The 18349-nt window shown below is 36.3% G+C and overlaps 1 protein-coding gene across 1 annotated transcript in view; it reads right to left on the minus strand.

The window, feature by feature from the left end:
* The window catches only part of LOC129009923 (ovostatin-like), an 84374-nt gene that overhangs the window by 8508 nt on the left and 57517 nt on the right, over positions 1 to 18349 (minus strand). The window contains exons 21-29 of the mRNA XM_054443513.2: positions 18093 to 18211; positions 17524 to 17575; positions 16253 to 16336; positions 6909 to 7085; positions 6632 to 6713; positions 3863 to 4019; positions 1975 to 2049; positions 1488 to 1653; positions 1064 to 1287 (exon numbers count right to left, since the gene is read on the minus strand). Of these exons, the coding sequence (XP_054299488.2) occupies positions 1064 to 1287; positions 1488 to 1653; positions 1975 to 2049; positions 3863 to 4019; positions 6632 to 6713; positions 6909 to 7085; positions 16253 to 16336; positions 17524 to 17575; positions 18093 to 18211 (1136 nt within the window). The remainder of the gene's footprint in view (positions 1 to 1063; positions 1288 to 1487; positions 1654 to 1974; positions 2050 to 3862; positions 4020 to 6631; positions 6714 to 6908; positions 7086 to 16252; positions 16337 to 17523; positions 17576 to 18092; positions 18212 to 18349) is intronic.

An 18349-nucleotide genomic window follows, 5' to 3' on the forward strand; every position in this document is an offset into this window, starting at 1 on the left:
ATCAGGCTCTGTTTTACCAAATATTAAAACATACAATAAGGCCAAAATGTCAGTGGAAAAAACAAAAAGACGACAAAATATATATGACTTTATATTTCAATAATAGTAGCATTTCAAATCATTGGGACAATTAATTATTACATAAATGACATTGAGACAAGTGGCTGGCCATTTAAAGTTAGGTCTGTACTCTAAATCTATCAAAATACATCCTATAAAATTACATCCTATAAAATCAAAATATATCCTATAAAATGAATTAGTAATTGAAATACAATGAATTAATTCATAGTACAGAAAAGTCTGGTTATATATTTATATAATTCTTTGTGTTGAGTACTACTCTTAATTTTAAACTGAGAATCTTCAGTAGAATAATTACATTAAGTGAAAATGAAAAGAAAAGAATGTGTACATTTAAAGCATGATAAAAATTGGAAGAAAAATAAAAAGTTGACAAGGATGTTACATGCACTAGTAAGGTTAATATCTTTACTATATTCAGAAGTCTTACACATAATCAAGGAAAAGATTAATATCCCTGTTAGGAAAAGTGCAAACGATATGACCAGGAAATTTATGGTACATGAAATAAAAGAGAACATTAAAAAAATGAAAGCATATTCTATCTAAGTAGAAACCAGGGAGATTTATTTTTATACAGAATGAATTACTACTTTTATTGTATCAGACGAAGAGAAATGATTTTGAAATTAAAAAATGAAAAGTACACACTGCTGATGATAATGCAAATTGATAACACCTTTTCTGATAAAATCATAGCGAATTTTATATAGAACATTTTGTAGGTTGGTACTTAAGTTTTTATTTTAAAAATTAAAGTATATTTGAATAAGTATTTAGAGATTATTACTAGATAAAATGCTACATCTGTAAAAAACCTAAAAGACAGCAAATTGAAAAATGATAGCAAGTTTAATAAGGACAACAATTACATTTAATTGCATAAATGTAATATGTAAATTTAAAGACCAATACCACCAATGCAAAGCAGGTGCTCAATTTTCTTGTACTTAGAAATTTTACAAAGACATAGAGTTACCTTTGTGGAGGAGAAACCTCCACGGGAGTTTTGCTGCTTTGCCACCCAATGTACAATCTGAGATGCATAGGACAGTTCTTCTGAAGTCAGCCGTGGCTTGGAAAGAAGAGCCAACAGCCCATAACAGGTCATCTCTACATCTGCGGAGGAAGCCTGAGGGTAGTAGAAAGATGATGATCCTTCCTTAGAAAACCGCTCTTCCAGTTCCCAGTACACGGAGCCACCTGACCAAAAAGTGAAAGGAATTCAACAAGTGTCTGTGTCAAAGCATGGCACATACCCATGTGTGGTCAAATGGGCAGTATTTGAGGGAGTGCAAACCTTACAACTGGTAATAAAGAAACATCAGGGGATGATAATTATCCCACTGCCAATCATTCTACTTATCCAGCATATTACTCCAGGAAAAGTCAAAAACACTCACCTGCTCTTTTTGCTTTTTTGCTCAGCTCATTGAAGAAGAATTCCCTTTTGTCTTCATAGCCTACTAAACTGTAAGTGTAGGCTAGGAGAGCCTGCTCATAAGTAGTCATAGCTCTCTCCCTAGATATTGTCTCTATGCACTGGAGACCCTTTTGAATAACCATAAACTGCAAAGAATAAAATAAAGAAAAAATCAAATGTGCACACAAAAACACAGATGTAGATATGATCATTGCTGGAAGAAAATTAGGAATGAATCTTGTCTGTGCTGAAATGTTCAAAGGGCAAATGCAACACATTCATTTTAATTTCTACATAGTTCCATCTGCACAGTGTAATTTGACTATTCAGAAGGATATTGATCCAGTATTATTCAGCATATGTGGTAGCTAAAAACATATAGTTCTAGTTCCTATTACTATATTGTTGGCATAAAATGTTCTAAGTTCATAAGAAGAAAGTTAGTGGTATCACCATGGGCTACATACCGAGACTGGGTGGCCAGCTTCGAGCAGGGCACTAATAACATATGCAGTTAGAGAGACTTCATTATCTTCTTTTCCCTGAATGAAATGTAGGGGTAACATGTCAGTCTCATGGAATTTAGAGGAAGGGTATTTCTAAATCTAATATATTTGAAAACTCAGATTGGTTGTTTTTTCCTATATTTTTGGGAGGTGAAGTTTTTCACATCCTCAAAAGATACTGTTTATAAAAATTAGGAAATAGAGAACAAAAACCTCAACATTTTATAGAAATAGGAACATCACTTATCAAAATAACTTATGGATCTCAGAAGGCATTTAGAATCAAAGGAGGAAGAGAATGTTCTGCAAAGTTCTAATTCAATTCTCACCCTCATATTTACCCTAGAAATAATATAAAAAGTATCATGAAAAAAATGCATGCTGTGATATTACTATGATTAAAAGAGTATAGTATAAAATAGAAATATTTTATAGTAGTATAATGAGTAGATCAATCAATAGAGCAGGTAGAGCAGAAAGAAATCATATCAAGTATAGAAAACAACGTAACAAAATTAGCCTCGAAAATCAGTAGAAACAGAAAGCATTCAATAACAAGAGGTGTCATGATAAGTGGTGAACTATTTGGAATATAGAAGTAAATTATATATACATTACACAACATACTGAATAAATTCTAGCAAGTCAATAACATTAGTTATAAAGAAAATCAAACTAGCACCAAAAGATTAAAGAGCAATTACAAAGGAGAAAAATTAAACCAAAAATAATCACATGAAATGTATTTTACTTTTGAACCAATTGACCTGTAAACAAAAGTAGAGATTAAGCACCATCTTTTTTCTATTTTCAAAGATTTTTGTTTTCATACTTATATTACTCAGAGTTAGCAGTAGTGCTATGAGTTAGATACTCTATATGTAAAAAGAATCAAAATTGGCACAATTGGCACAATTTTACAAAACCAGTCTGGTAACATTTTTTCAGAACCTTAAAAAAATTACACTTTTAGAGAGCTATCCTAAGTCAATAATGAGCTAGGGGCCTATTCACATATAAGAATGCTAACAAAACATTATTTTGAGTTTAATAAGCATTACTGAAACCTCAAGAAAGAGTAATAAACAAGTTTTGGTTTATTCATATGATGATGTATAGAGAGGTATTAGTTTTATGTTTTTATGTTATTCTAATGGTATGGCAGAGTTATTATCAATAATGTTAGGTTTCAAGAAGGGAAGACTAAAAACTCATACAGGATAATCTCAATTATGTTTATAAAGCATAGGTAAAAAGACTAAAGGAAAATATTGCCAAAACATTAAAGTGATTATTTCTGAGTTGTTGACATATGAATAATACTTTGGTTAATTCCTTATAAGAAATCTCTGAGCTACTTTCAATAAATGAATACTACTATAATAATTATGAAGAAAATATAAGTTTAAAAAAACTTAGAAATAAAAGGCATATTCATTATGAACACTTATCTCAGGGATATTAGCAAATTAGAGCAAAACAAATTGAATTCTAACAATAAAACAATATTAATAAAGAATTTATTAAATGATAAAGCACTAAACTATTAAGAATTACCCAGGTTCTGTTATTTCTTTGTTCACGCTTTTACTAATAATCCTGCAACTGCACCCTGCCCCCAGTCACCACAATTACTGTTAGAATCTTCTACAGTTTTTAACCTGACTGAAGGAAAGAAAACATTCCATTTGCTATAAAGAAACATTTTATTGGTTTTCAAGATAATTAGTTTATGCTAGTAGAAATTCCAGTTCAACAATTTTTACCAATTTCTTCAGTAGTACTTTGGGATTCACTAAACAATTATGATGAAAGAATAGAAAACTGTAAGGTAGAATCTCATCAGTACCTTCAAAGCATTGTTGAAGACGTTGCCAAAATTTAGGAAGCAGCCATCTGGTTTCTGAATATTTAAGAGCCAAATAAGGGTTTGGGATTGAACTTTGTCATCGATATAAATGTAACGTTTAGCCTGCGCAAATGACTTGTAAACAAATGCAGTGAGCCTGGAAAAAAATGATATACAGAGCATATTATAACAACCACTGAGAGGCACGTGAATTCTCATTAAAATGTGCCTTGCTTCTGGCCAGGCACGGTGGCTCATGCCTGTAATCCCGGCTCTTTGGGAGGCTGAGGCAGGTGGATCACAAGGTCAGGAGTTCGAGACCAGGCTGGCCAATGTAGTGAAACCCCCTCTCTACTAAAAATATGAAAATTAGCTGGGCGTGGTGGTGGGCACCTGTAGTCCCAGCTACTTGGGAGGCTGAGGCAGGAAAATCGCTTGAACCCGGGAGGCGGAGGTTGCAGTGAGATGAGATCACACCACTGCACTCCAGCCTGGGCAACAGAGTGAGACTCTATCTCAAAAAAAGAAAAAAAGTGTAACTTGTCTCAATTAGATTTTTTAGTTTCTCATGCTGAAAATTCCTTTCTCAAATTCTAGCCAAATGTGTCCACCCACCCATGCCTTTGGCTTAAGGGATAACTTAAGTTATTCTAATGACATAGCAAAGTTATTATAAATAATGTTAGGTTTCAAGAAAGGAAGACTAAAGTCTCATACAGGATAATCTCAATTATGTTTATAAAGCATAGGAGAAAAAGACTGAAGGAAAATATTGCCAAAACATTAATGGAGATTATTTATGAGTTGTTGAGATATGAGTAATATTTTTATTAATTTGCATATTACTGATTTGTTTAATTTGTATATTACTGATTTGGTAATAATTTATATATTGCTGATTAATAACTTAAATTAAGTCTCCATCCATTTGACTTAAATCCTTTCTCTTCCTCCTTCTCTGAATTCATCATTCATGCCCTCAATGAAGTGTCACCTTCTCTATAACGTCTTCCCAGATTCTTTTATCTCTACCTGAAGCAAAACTAGAATTCCTGCACTTGTCCCCTCTTAACACCTAAGAGCTTATTGGGAAATTATAGAATGTTGTAACTAGAAAAATATCTTAGAGGCCAAGATGAGGCATGTGTGCCTTATTATCATTTCATGATAACCTGGGGTCTACAGGGTTTAAATGGCTCATCCAAAACGAGCTATAGTTTATGTTTAGTTAACTTCTCCCTTGTAGACTGGCATTCCTAACAGGTAAACACTGTCGGATTCATCCATGTGTGTAATATACATTGCATTTAGTCCAAACACGTCATCACACAATTGCTGGAAAAGTTGCCGTGCCTATATACTTCCATAGGATTATGTGCATATTTTTATTACAGCTTTTATCACGTTGTGTTTTAATGTTTTTTTTCTTATTTGCCTTTCCCCACTATACTCCACACTTCCCAGAGTCAAGGGTCATGTACTATCAAGAGGCAAAATAATGTAGTGAGTGAAGGTTCACATTCTGGAACAGACATTCAAGTTCTGCCACAATATTGGCAATGTGAACTTGCACAAATTATTTAACCTCTGTGGGTTGTGGGCAGAATTGTGTTGCCTCCTCATTCAAATTCATATGTTGAACCCCTAAACCTCAGTACTGCAGAATTTGACTTGTTTTTAAAGATAGGGTCTTCAAAGAGGTAAGTTAAAATGACGTCATTTGAGTAGACTCTAATCCAGTATGACAATATGACTGGTGTCCTCATAAGAAGAGGAAAGATACGCACAGAGATAAGACCATGAGAAGACAGGGAGAAGACAGCCATGTCCAAGCCCAGAAGACAGGCTCAAAAAAAATGTCAACCTTATTAACACCTTAATCATGGACTTCTAGCTTCCAGAATCATAAGAAGACAAATTTCTGTTGTTTAAGCCATCTCGTCTGCAGTACTTTTTTATGGTACCTAGCAAACGAATACATTGTGTTTCTGTTTCTTTATATGTAAAATGGGTGTTATGATGCTATCTGCCTCACTGGGCTATTATGGAGATTTACTACTCTCAATTAGAAAAGAAACAATAATGATTATTATAACTAGTATTTGTCTTTTTGTATCTCAAGGATGTTCCCAGGACACAGCAGCTAGGGGTGAATATGTATTTGTAAATAAAAGTTAATAATATAAGGAATAAATTTTAAAATTTAACTTGTATCTCATTAATCACCCTGTCTTTTAGGCTTACAATAATAATGCAATCTTTGCTTAATTTATTTTGGTTTTAGTGCTTATTTCACCATTTGTAGCAACTATGATTCTGCTCCAATATAGGTTTTTAATGTCTCATTAAGAGGATTCATAGCTACACAGAATAATTTCTGAGTGACACTATCAGTTATCATAAACAATCTTGAAACTATCTTTAGGTTGGGATATTATTGTTTCGATGGAATAATTTGCTTGTATAATAAATGTAGTTTCATATCTTTTATCCTGCTCTATTGAGTTACTTTGTCTAATAATTTGCTTATGTATCATGTATAATTTTTTTTGTAAGTAAAAGATAGAAATACTATAAGTCTTTAACTCAAGAGCCCAAGAATCCTATTAGAAGAATGTGCATATGTATGTGGAAGTTTGTATATTTATAGTTTGTGGGGGGAGATCCATAGCTTTTATAAAATTCTCAAAAATCACTTGAAAAAAATAAGTAGATTAGAAGTAATTAGAAACATCTAATTAAACTGATATAAATAATAAAACTTCAAACCATGTGTGTCCATGTTCATCTTTATGTCCAAAGGTACTATATGATCCATCGAAGTGTTTATAAGACAGCTGCCTCTGATATCCTGAAACAAGAAGAGATATTATTTTTCAAATTAAAAGGGATGATCCAGAAGAAAAGTTGGGTAAGTTGAATATTTGTGTTAGTTATAAGTGGATGTATACATATAGACAAACACATTCATGTATTCAACAAGCAAAACAGCCGGGATTCAGGGATTTAACTGAGATAAGAAAAATAAGGCTTCTAAATGCTTTACCGGTGGCCAGGTATCCAATAGCCTTGGATTTGATCTCTTCTGTCAGTTGTTGAGTCTGATTCAGATAGTCCAAGATGTAAATATTGGGAGTGAATAGGGCCATATTCTGCTCTCCACAACCAAAAGGCAGGTGAAGAAGATTCTGTAAGTTTTGCATGGCAGAACCGAGAATGTCTCCTGAAAAATCAATCAAGTCGATATGAAGGAGTTTATAAAAATTGATAAGATAAAGAATATTAGTTTGTATTCAACATCTCTATGTCATAGATATTCAAAATAATTATTTTTAATATTATCTGGATCTTACTTTCTCTTCTATTTGTTGGGCCCACACTATAGAATTAGCAAGACAACTCAGGGTCTTGTTTTCAGAACCATGGTGGAGATATGTTATCCAAAGCAGCACAGCCAAGAGCAGAAGAACCCAAAAGTTTGTGGGAATCAAAATTTCCGGAGAGATCCCAGGGTGAAGTAGAAAACTCCAGGTCAATCATAAATTCAAAAACAATAGGATTTGGGTCCAAAATAAACCTTTATAAAATGCTTACCATTTATCAGATACTGTTCTGAGCACTCTGCTCATACTAATTCATTCAACTCTTATAATAATAATACAAATGGGTACTATTTTTTTCACCTATAATGAAATTGAGGCACAGAGAGGCTGAAAATTTTCCCAGCATCATCCAGAAAAGACATAGCAGAGTCAGGAATTGAGCATACAAAATAGTGCTTCAGAGTGCCTGGACTTGCCACTTCCCTACACACTTTCTACCAATACTTAATAGTTGTGTAGCACTTACTACATATCTGGAGATGTCTAAGCATCTTAACTCATTTAATTTTTATAACAATCCTATGAAATAAGTAATACTATTATCTTCACTTAAGGGATGAAGAAATGAGACACAGAGAAGTTCAGCAATTTTCCTAAAGTGACACAGCAAGTGGTGAATATGGGATTCAAACCCAAGGCAGCCTTCTGGTAAAGTCAGTTTTCTTATCCACTATGCTTTGCCACTGTAAACAACTTCTACAGTCCAAAGATTGAAATCATATCAGGTATCTTTTTGAATCACAAGGGTATGAAACTAGAAATAAATAACGGGACAAAAATTCACAAATATGTAGAAACTGAACACATGCCTGAATACCCACTGGGTCAAGGAAGAAATCAAAAGGGAAATAAAAAAATACCTTGAGACAAAAGAAAATGGAAACACAAAATTAGGTTGGGAGCCAAGATGGCCGAATAGGAACAGCTCCGGTCTACAGCTCCCAGCGTGAGTGACGCAGAAGACGGGTGATTTCTGCATTTCCATCTGAGGTACTGGGTTCATCTCACTAGGGAGTGCCAGACAGTGGGAGCAGGACAGTGGGTGCAGCGCACCGTGCACCAGCCGAAGCAGGGCAAGGCATTGCCTCACTCGGGAAGCGCAAGGGGTCAGGGAGTTCCCTTTCCTGGTCAAAGAAAGGGGTGACAGACGGCACCTGGAAAATCGGGCCACTCCCACCCGAATACTGCGCTTTTCTGATGGGCTTAGGAAACGGCGCACCAGAAGATTATATCCTGCACCTGGCTCGGAGGGTCCTACGCCCACGGAGTCTCGCTGATTGCTAGCACAGCAGTCTGAAATCAAACTGCAAGGCAGCAGTGAGGCTGGGGGAGGGGCGCCCACCATTGCCCAGGCTCGCTTAGGTAAACAAAGCAGCCGGGAAGCTCGAACTGGGTGGAGCCCACCACAGCTCAAGGAGGCCTGCCTGCCTCTGTAGGCTCCACCTCTGGGGGCAGGGCACAGACAAACAAAACAAAAAGAGAGCAGTAACCTCTGCAGACTTAAACGTCCCTGTTTGACAGCTTTGAGGAGAGCAGTGGTTCTCCCAGCACGCAGCTGGAGATCTGAAAACGGGCAGACTGTCTCCTCAAGTGGGTCCCTGACCCCTGACCCCCGAGCAGCCTAACTGGGAGGCACCCCCCAGTAGGGGCAGACTGACACCTCACACGGCCGGGTACTCCTCTGAGACAAAACTTCCAGAGGAACGATCAGACAGCAGCATTCGCAGATCACGAAAATCTGCGGTTCTGCAGACACCGCTGCTGATACCCAGGCAAACAGGGTCTGGAGTGGACCTCTAGCAAACTCCAACAGACCTGCAGCTGAGGGTCCTGTCTGTTAGAAGGAAAACTAACAAACAGAAAGGACATCCACACCAAAAACCCATCTGTACAACACCATCATCAAAGACCAAAAGTAGATAAAACCACAAAGATGTGGAAAAAACAGAGCAGAAGAACTGGAAACTCTAAAAAGCAGAGCGCCTCTCCTCCTCCAAAGGAACACACTTCCTCACCAGCAACGGAACAAAGCTCGACGGAGAATGACTTTGACGAGTTGAGAGAAGAAGACTTCAGACGATAAAACGACTCCGAGCTACAAGAGGAAATTCAAACCAAAGGCAAAGAAGTTGAAAACTTTGAAAAAACTTTAGACGAATGTATAACTAGAATAACCAATACAGAGAAGTGCTTAAAGGAGCTGATGGAGCTGAAAGCCAAGGCTCGAGAACTACGTGAAGAATGCAGAAGCCTCAGGAGCCAATGCAACCAACTGGAAGAAAGGGTATCAGTGATGGAAGATGAAATGAATGAAATGAAGCGAGAAGGGAAGTTTAGAGAAAAAAGAATAAAAAGAAACGAACAAAGCCTCCAAGAAATATGAGACTATGTGAAAAGACCAAATCTGCGTCTGATTGGTGTACCTGAAAGTGACAGGGAGAATGGAACCAAGTTGGAAAACACTCTGCAGGATACTATCCAGGAGAACTTCCCCAGTCTAGCAAGGCAGGCCAATATTCAGATTCAGGAAATACAGAGAACACCACAAAGATACTCCTCGAGAAGAGCAACTCCAAGACACATAGTTGTCAGATTCACCAAAGTTGAAATAAAGGAAAAAATGTTAAGGGCATCCAGAGAGAAAGGTCGGGTTACCCACAAAGGGAAGCCCATCAGACTAACAGTAGATCTCTTGGCAGAAACTCTACAGGCCAGAAGAGTGGGGGCCAATATTCAACATTCTTAAAAAAAAGAATTTTCAACCCAGAATTTCATATCCAGCCAAACTAAGCTTCATAAGTGAAGGAGAAATCAAATACTTTACAGACAAGCAAATGCTGAGAGATTTTGTCACCACCAGGCCTGCCCTAAAAGAGCTCCTGAAGGAAGCATTAAACATGGAAAGGCACAACCGGTACCAGCCGCTGCAAAATCATGCCAAAATGTAAAGACCATCGAGACTAGGAAGAAACTGCATCAACTAATGAGCAAAATAACCAGCTAACATCATAATGACAGGATCAAATTCACACATAACAATATTAACTTTAAATGTAAATGGACTAAATGCTCCAATTAAAAGACACAGACTGGCAAATTGGATAAAGACTCAAGACCCATCAGTGTGCTGTATTCAGGAAACCCATCTCACGTGCACAGACACACATAGGCTCAAAATAAAAGGATGGAGGAAGACCTACCAAGCAAATGGAAAACAAAAAAAGGCAGGGGTTGCAATCCTAGTCTCTGATAAAGCAGACTGTAAACCAACAAAGATCAAAAGAGACAAAGAAGGCCATTACATAATGGTAAAGGGATCAATTCAATAAGAAGAGCTAACTATCCTAAATATATATGCATCCAATACAGGAGCACCCAGATTCATAAAGCAAGTCCTGAGTGACCTAAAAAGAGACTTAGACTCCCACACAATAATAATGGGAGAATTTAACACCCCACTGTCAACATTAGACAGATCAACGAGACAGAAAGTTAACAAGGACACCCATGAATTGAACTCAGCTCTGCACCAAGCAGACCTAATAGACATCTACAGAACTCTCCACCCCAAATCAACAGAATATACATTCTTTTCAGCACCACACCACACCCATTCCAAAACTGACCACATACTTGGAAGTAAAGCTCTCCTCAGCAAATGTAAAAGAACAGAAATTATAACAAACTGTCTCTCAGACCACAGTGCAATCAAACTAGAACTCAGGATTAAGAAACTCACTCAAAACCGCTCAACTACATGGAAACTGAACAACCTGCTCCTGAATGACTACTGGGTACATAACAAAATGAAGGCAGAAATAAAGATGTTCTTTGAAACCAACGAGAACAAAGACACAACATACCAGAATCTCTGGGACACATTCAAAGCAGTGTGTAGAGGGAAATTTATAGCACTAAATGCCCACAAGAGAAAGCAGGAAAGATTCAAAATTGACACCCTAACATCACAATTAAAAGAACTACAAAAGCAAGAGCAAACACATTCTAAAGCTAGCAGAAGGCAAGAGATAACTAAAATCAGAGCAGAACTGAACGAAATAAAGACCAAAAAACCCTTCAAAAAATTAATGAATCCAGGAGCTGGTTTTTTGAAAGGATTAACAAAATTGATAGACCACTAGCAAGACTAATAAAGAAAAAAAGAGAGAAGAATCAAATAGATACAATAAAAAATGATAAAGGGGATATCACCACCAATCCCACAGAAATACAAACTACCATCAGAGAATATTACAAACACCTCTACGCAAATAAACTAGAAAATCTAGAAGAAATGGATAAATTCCTCAACACATACACTCTCCCAAGACTAAACCAGGAAGAAGTTGAATCTCTGAATAGACCAATAACAGGCTCTGAAATTGTGGCAATAATCAATAGCTTACCAACCAAAAAGAGTCCAGGACCAGATGGATTCACAGCCGAATTCTACCAGAGGTACAAGGAGGAACTGGTACCATTCCTTCTGAAATTATTCCAATCAACAGAAAAAGAGGGAATCCTCCCTAACTCATTTTATGAGGCCAGCATCATCCTGATACCAAAGCCGGGCAGAGACACAACCAAAAAAGAGGATTTTAGACCAATATCCTTGATGAACATTGATGCAAAAATCCTCAATAAAATTCTGGCAAACCGAATCCAGCAGCACATCAAAAAGCTTATCCACCATGATCAAGTGGGCTTCATCCCTGGGATGCAAGGCTGGTTCAATATACGCAAATCAATAAATGTAATCCAGCATATAAACAGAACCAAAGACAAAAACCACATGATTATCTCGATAGATGCAGAAAAGGCCTTTGACAAAATCCAACAACCCTTCATGCTAAAAACTCTCAATAAATTAGGTATTGATGGGATGTATCTTAAAATAATAAGAGCTCTATCTATGACAAACCCACAGCCAATATCATACTGAATGGGCAAAAACTGGAAGCATTCCCTTTGAAAACTGGCACAAGACAGGGATGCCCTCTCTCACCACTCCTGTTCAACATAGTGTTGGAAGTTTTGGCCAGGGCAATTAGGCAGGAGAAGGAAATCAAGGGTATTCAATTAGGAAAAGAGAAAGTCAAATTGTCCCTGTTTGCAGATGACATGATTGTATATCTAGAAAACCCTATTGTCTCAGCCCAAAATTTCCTTAAGCTGATAAGTAACTTCAGCAAAGTCTCAGGATACAAAATCAATGTACAAAAATCACCAGCATTCTTATACACCAACAACAGACAAACAGAGAGCCAAATCATGAGTGAACTCCCATTCACAATTGCTTCAAAGAGAATAAAATACTTAGGAATCCAATTTACAAGGGACGTGAAGGACCTCTTCAAGGAGAACTACAAACCACTGCTCAAGGAAATAAAAGAGGATACAAACAAATGGAAGAACATTCCATGCTCATGGGTAGGAAGAATCAATATCGTGAAAATGGCCATACTGCCCAAGGTAATTTATAGATTCAATGCCATCCCCATCAAGCTACCAATGACTTTCTTCACAGAATTGGAAAAAACTACTTTAAAGTTCATATGGAACCAAAAAAGAGCCCGCATTGCCAAGTCAATCCTAAGCCAAAAGAACAAAGCTGGAGGCATCACGCTACCTGACTTCAAACTATACTACAAGGCTACAGTAACCAAAACAGCATGGTACTGGTACCAAAACAGAGATCTAGATCAATGGAACAGAACAGAGCCCTCAGAAATAATGCCGCATATCTACAACTATCTGATCTTTGACAAACCTGAGAAAAACAAGCAATGGGGAAAGGATTCCCTATTTAATAAATGGTGCTGGGAAAACTGGCTAGCCATATGTAGAAAGCTGAAACTGGATCCCTTCCTTACACCTTATACAAAAATTAATTCAAGATGGATTAAAGACTTAAACGTTAGACTTAAAGCCATAAAAACCCTAGAAGAAAACCTAGGCATTACCATTCAGGACATAGGCGTGGGCAAGGACTTCATGTCTAAAACAACAAAAGCAATGGCAACAATAGCCAAAATTGACAAATGGGATCTAATTAAACTAAAGAGCTTCTGCACAGCAAAAGAAACTACCATCAGAGTGAACAGGCAACCTACAAAATGGGAGAAAATTTTCACAACCTACTCATCTGACAAAGGGCTAACATCCAGAATCTACAATGATCTCAAACAAATTTACAAGAAAAAAAAACAACCCCATCAAAAAGTGGGCAAAGGATATGAATAGACACTTCTCAAAAGAAGACATTTATGCAGCCAAAAGACACATGAAAAAATGCTCATCATCACTGGCCATCAGAGAAATGCAAATCAAAACCACAATGAGATACCATCTCACACCAGTTAGAATGGCAATCATTAAAAAGTCAGGAAACAACAGGTGCTGGAGAGGATGTGGAGAAATAGGAACACTTCTACACTGCTGGTGGGACTGTAAACTAGTTCAACCATCGTGGAAGTCAGTATGGCGATTCCTCAGGTATCTAGAACTAGAAATACCATTTGACCCAGCCATCCCATTACTGGGTATATATCCAAAGGACTATAAATCATGCTGCTATAAAGACACATGCACACGTATGTTTACCGCAGCACTATTCACAATAGCAAAGACTTGGAACCAACCCAGATGTCCAACAATGATAGACTGGATTAAGAAAATGTGGCACATATACACCATGGAATACTATGCAGCCATAAAATATGATGAGTTCATGTCCTTTGTAGGGACATGGATGAAACTGGAAATCATCATTCTCAGTAAACTATTGCAAGGACAAAAAACCAAACACCGCATGCTCTCACTCATAGATGGGAATTGAACAATGAGAACACATGGACACAGGAAGGGGAACATCACACTTTGGGGACTGTTGTGGGATGGGGGGGAGGGGGGAGGGATAGCATTAGGAGATATACCTAATGCTAAATGGCGAGTTAATGGGTGCAGCACACCAGCATGGCACATGTATACATATGTAACTAACATGCACATTGTGCACATGTACCCTAAAACTTAAAGTATAATAATAATAGTTAAAAAAAAAAAAAAGAAAATGGAAACACAACATACTACAACTTACGGCTACAGCAGAAGCAGTCTGGAGAGGTAAATGTATATTGATACACTGCTATATCAAAAAAGAAGAAAGATCTCAAATAAATAAGCTAATGTTACACTTTAAGGAACTAGAAAAAGAAAAAACTAAGCCCAAAAGTAGCAAAAGGAAGGGAATAACAAAGATTAGAGCAGAAATAAATGAAGTAGAGACTAGAGAAATAATCAATGAAACTAGTTATTTTTTTGAAAATAAATGAAATCGACAAACCATTACCTAAGATCAGAAAAAAGAATGAAGATTCAAATAAATAGGACCATAAATGAAGGATGAGATATTAGAACTTATACCACAGGAATACAAAGGATCCTATAAAACTACTATGAATGATTATATGCCAACAAACTGATAACCTAGAGGAAGTAGATACTTTCCTACACACACATGACCTATTAAGACTGAATTATAAACAGAAAATCTGAGCAGACTAATAGTGAGTAAGGAGACTTAATCAATAATTAAAGGTCTCCCATCAAATAAAAGTCCCAGACTGGATGGCTTCCTTGTTGAATTCTCCCAAATATTTAAAGAACTAATATCAATTCTTACCAGACTCTTCCAGAAAATCAAAGTGGAAGTAATACTTCCAAATTCATTTTACAAGTCTAGTATTACCCTGATACCAAAGCCAGACAAGGACATTACAAGAAAAGAAAACTACAGACCAAGATCCCTGATGAATATAAACCCCAAAAATCCTCAACAAAATACTAACTAGCAAATTGAATTCAGTGGCTCATTAAATAGATGGAAATTGAGCCATTTGCTAGTAAGATAGCCTAAAAACAAGAAGCGTTTAGAATGATGGTGCAGGATATAATGGTGTAGCATCTGTGACTTCTATTTGTTGGACATCATTTTGGTAATGAGACTTATTTGCTCAAAGCCAAAAGCTCAAGTAAACGCAGGTCTTCTTTGGTTTTGATAATGGAAGATGTTCTTGATATAAGATGAGTGTTCTTCCCCTCCCTCATGAGTATTTTTCTGGTCTATACTTCTTCTACTGCAACAATGCAAGATATAACCATAATGCTACTTGGAGGGCAGAATTCCTTCCACTGTACAGTATTCTTTAGATGTCCATCTTAAGTCTTTAATCTGGGCTGTATATAGATGATGACTAGAAGGTAGGGGCTGAACAGTCCAGAAGTGTTTTAAAAAACGATAGAAATAAATCATGGAGGTAACTGTCTTTGAAATCTGGAATGAGCAAGAAAGCAATTTTCCCTTTTTAACAAGGGAACAATGACAGGAATATATTCTACTTAATTTTGGCATACATTTTATGTTTTGATGTCTAAACATGTCTTACAGTTGTTCTTATTACCCTTAAGCTTTTCCAGTTGTTGGCATGTTACTGGAATTCTAGGTTTATAGGGCCTGTAAGTTACGAGTAGGATGCTTTGCCCGACTTTGTTCACTGTCCCACAGGGACCACTGCCTTTGTGTGGAATGCTGTTAGCTCCTACCTGAGTGTTGTAATTTCAGTGCAAAAGGAGTAAAATATCGATGTTAACCAGTTCAACATGCTGTGCTCTAAAAATCACTCATTTGTGAGAAAACATCACAGTTTTTCCTTACTGAGGGAGCCTTAAATGAGACATGAGCCAGAAATGCTAATGACAGGAGTAAATTTTTATGTGTCACATCAAATGGCCTTTAAGAAAGGAAAGTGAGTGTGTGCTTTGGAGTCTCTTGACACTTCATTTCTTGGTGTGGTTGAGTACTTAGTCATATATACCAACCTCAATTATAAAATTCTTAGGATAGAAATGGAGTCTAAAACAGATGACAAAACAGAACCATGGCAGAAATAGGTATAATTTTTCTCTTCTTTCCAAGCCTATGTATTATACTGCTTTGCAGACTTACCAAGGACAGACCAATAAGCTCTAGGTGAATCTTTTACAAGATTATCTGGTAAAGTTAGCACTACTGGTTGAGATACTGTGGATCCTAGGAAACAGTAAAGTGAAATTATTAATTCAGATCTCTCATTTATTTTAAAAACCATGATTTTGACTTTGAATATAATTTATCTTCTTGATTGGTAAATCACTTAATGTCTACTTATTGACTATTCGCAACTCTATTTCTAAAATAATCAGAAAAAAGGTCAAAGAGATTCCTATAATTATAACTAATCATATTCACTTAAACTCTTCACAGTTACAATTTAACATATAACGAAACCTTAACTTTGGTGAGTACATTCCAATTTACTTTTGCACCTATTATTTAATTGGATTTTCACAAAACAATTTATAGGATGAATAGACCAGATGCTTTTCCCGCCTTGATATAGAAGAGTATGCTTAGGCCAAAAGAAAATAAATTTGGAACATCACCTAATTATAAGTAATAAAACACTGAATCTGAACCCAGGCTTTTTGAATGGGGTTCAATGTAATTTTCATACTGGTATTAAAATACTCCACTATCTGAGCATGCTCCTTAAGGTGACAAAATACTGGAATATAAAATGAGATCTCTGGCTTCTCTTAACTCTAAGGGCCTCTAATATTTCTAACATTCAAACAAACAAATAAATGGTGGCAAAAGCAAAATCAATTAGATAATAGAAAGAAATCCAGTTGCAGTCTGGTACTATTTATAGGGCAATTAATTGTTGCAGTGTTGGAAACAAATATTTTTAGGCAATAGATGTGAGACAAAGCCCCAGATAGGTAATGGACTTCAGAAGATGTGGTAATCAGAAAAAAAGACTTATCAGAATTTGGCTCAGAGATGGGAGGATAAGAGAAAGCCCTAGAAATGACATGGTAGAGAAAATTCTTCCCTGGTTGGGGTCTTTTGACAGAACTTTTAGAGTCATAGTTATTATTTTTAATGACAAAATTAAGGCTTGGATGGGGAGAAATTAAATGGTAGAGATAAAGGTTAAAGTCAAGGATACTTGAATTTCTGAACTAGGGAACAGTCAATAAGGAAGAACTAAAAGTTTAAAATTTGCTTTGGCTTGTGGAATTATTAAGTTTTATTACTTGAAAGTAATTTAATCTTTCCCAGTAGCCATGTTCTGAGAAGATAAATAATAAAACCCTTCATTCTAAAACAAAGACAAATAAAAGTTTCATTCAATATTACCATGTCAGCAAAACCATGTAAAGGTGTCTACTTGCCATTTGTACAAATAAGTGAGCCCTGTGTCATCTCCTTTTCAATACCTTCAGGCTAATTGTTGGAAGAAGAAAAGAAAGTAGTCATGATTAATTTCACATATCAACAATATTCTGAATATTCAGCATATTCATAAATTAATAATAATGCCTAAATAGAACAGATCACCTTCAAAATTTACTCCAGATAGTGAATCTATGAATTATTAAGCCCAAGATAATGCAGAAGTGAACCATTTGATTTTGCATGCTATACAATAAGCTGTGTTACTAAAATGAAAATCAAGGATTTTCGAAAAGATCCTTCAGGCTCCAAAATTCTTTCCCTCTATTTCAAGAATATTATACAGTTGATTTTAAATATTCTTTGCATAAGTGGATGAAATGTCTGTCTCTGGCCTTCTTTTCCAAATATTTGATTGAAATACTGTGTTTTATCTTTGGATAAGTGGTTCACTCCTCTTTCCATGGGCTCTGAGAGCTATACTTCACACTTCTTAATGGAGATAAATCTTTGAAATACAGACAGATTGTTTTCCTCAAGGCCCATAAGTTTTACTTTGAGGTCATACCTCTACCAGCAAGGGTTTGATCAGTGTATCCCTCCAGCCAATGTCTGGAGCTGTGGATGACCCATTCCTGCAGCCACTATTTTGCAGGGTTTCAGCAGTGACAGTGAGGTTGACTGTACCTTAAGTGGCAGAAAATGTAAATGGCAGTTATTTGAATGAAGATACAAAGAGGCAGAAATCATTTTGAACTCTATGTTGAGGTAAATTGTTAAAATAATTGATATTTGACAGAGGAGAGAATAAAATATGACCTGGAA

The sequence above is a fragment of the Pongo pygmaeus genome, chromosome 10, assembly GCF_028885625.2.
Source record: "Pongo pygmaeus isolate AG05252 chromosome 10, NHGRI_mPonPyg2-v2.0_pri, whole genome shotgun sequence".
Taxonomy (NCBI): Eukaryota; Metazoa; Chordata; class Mammalia; order Primates; family Hominidae; genus Pongo; species Pongo pygmaeus.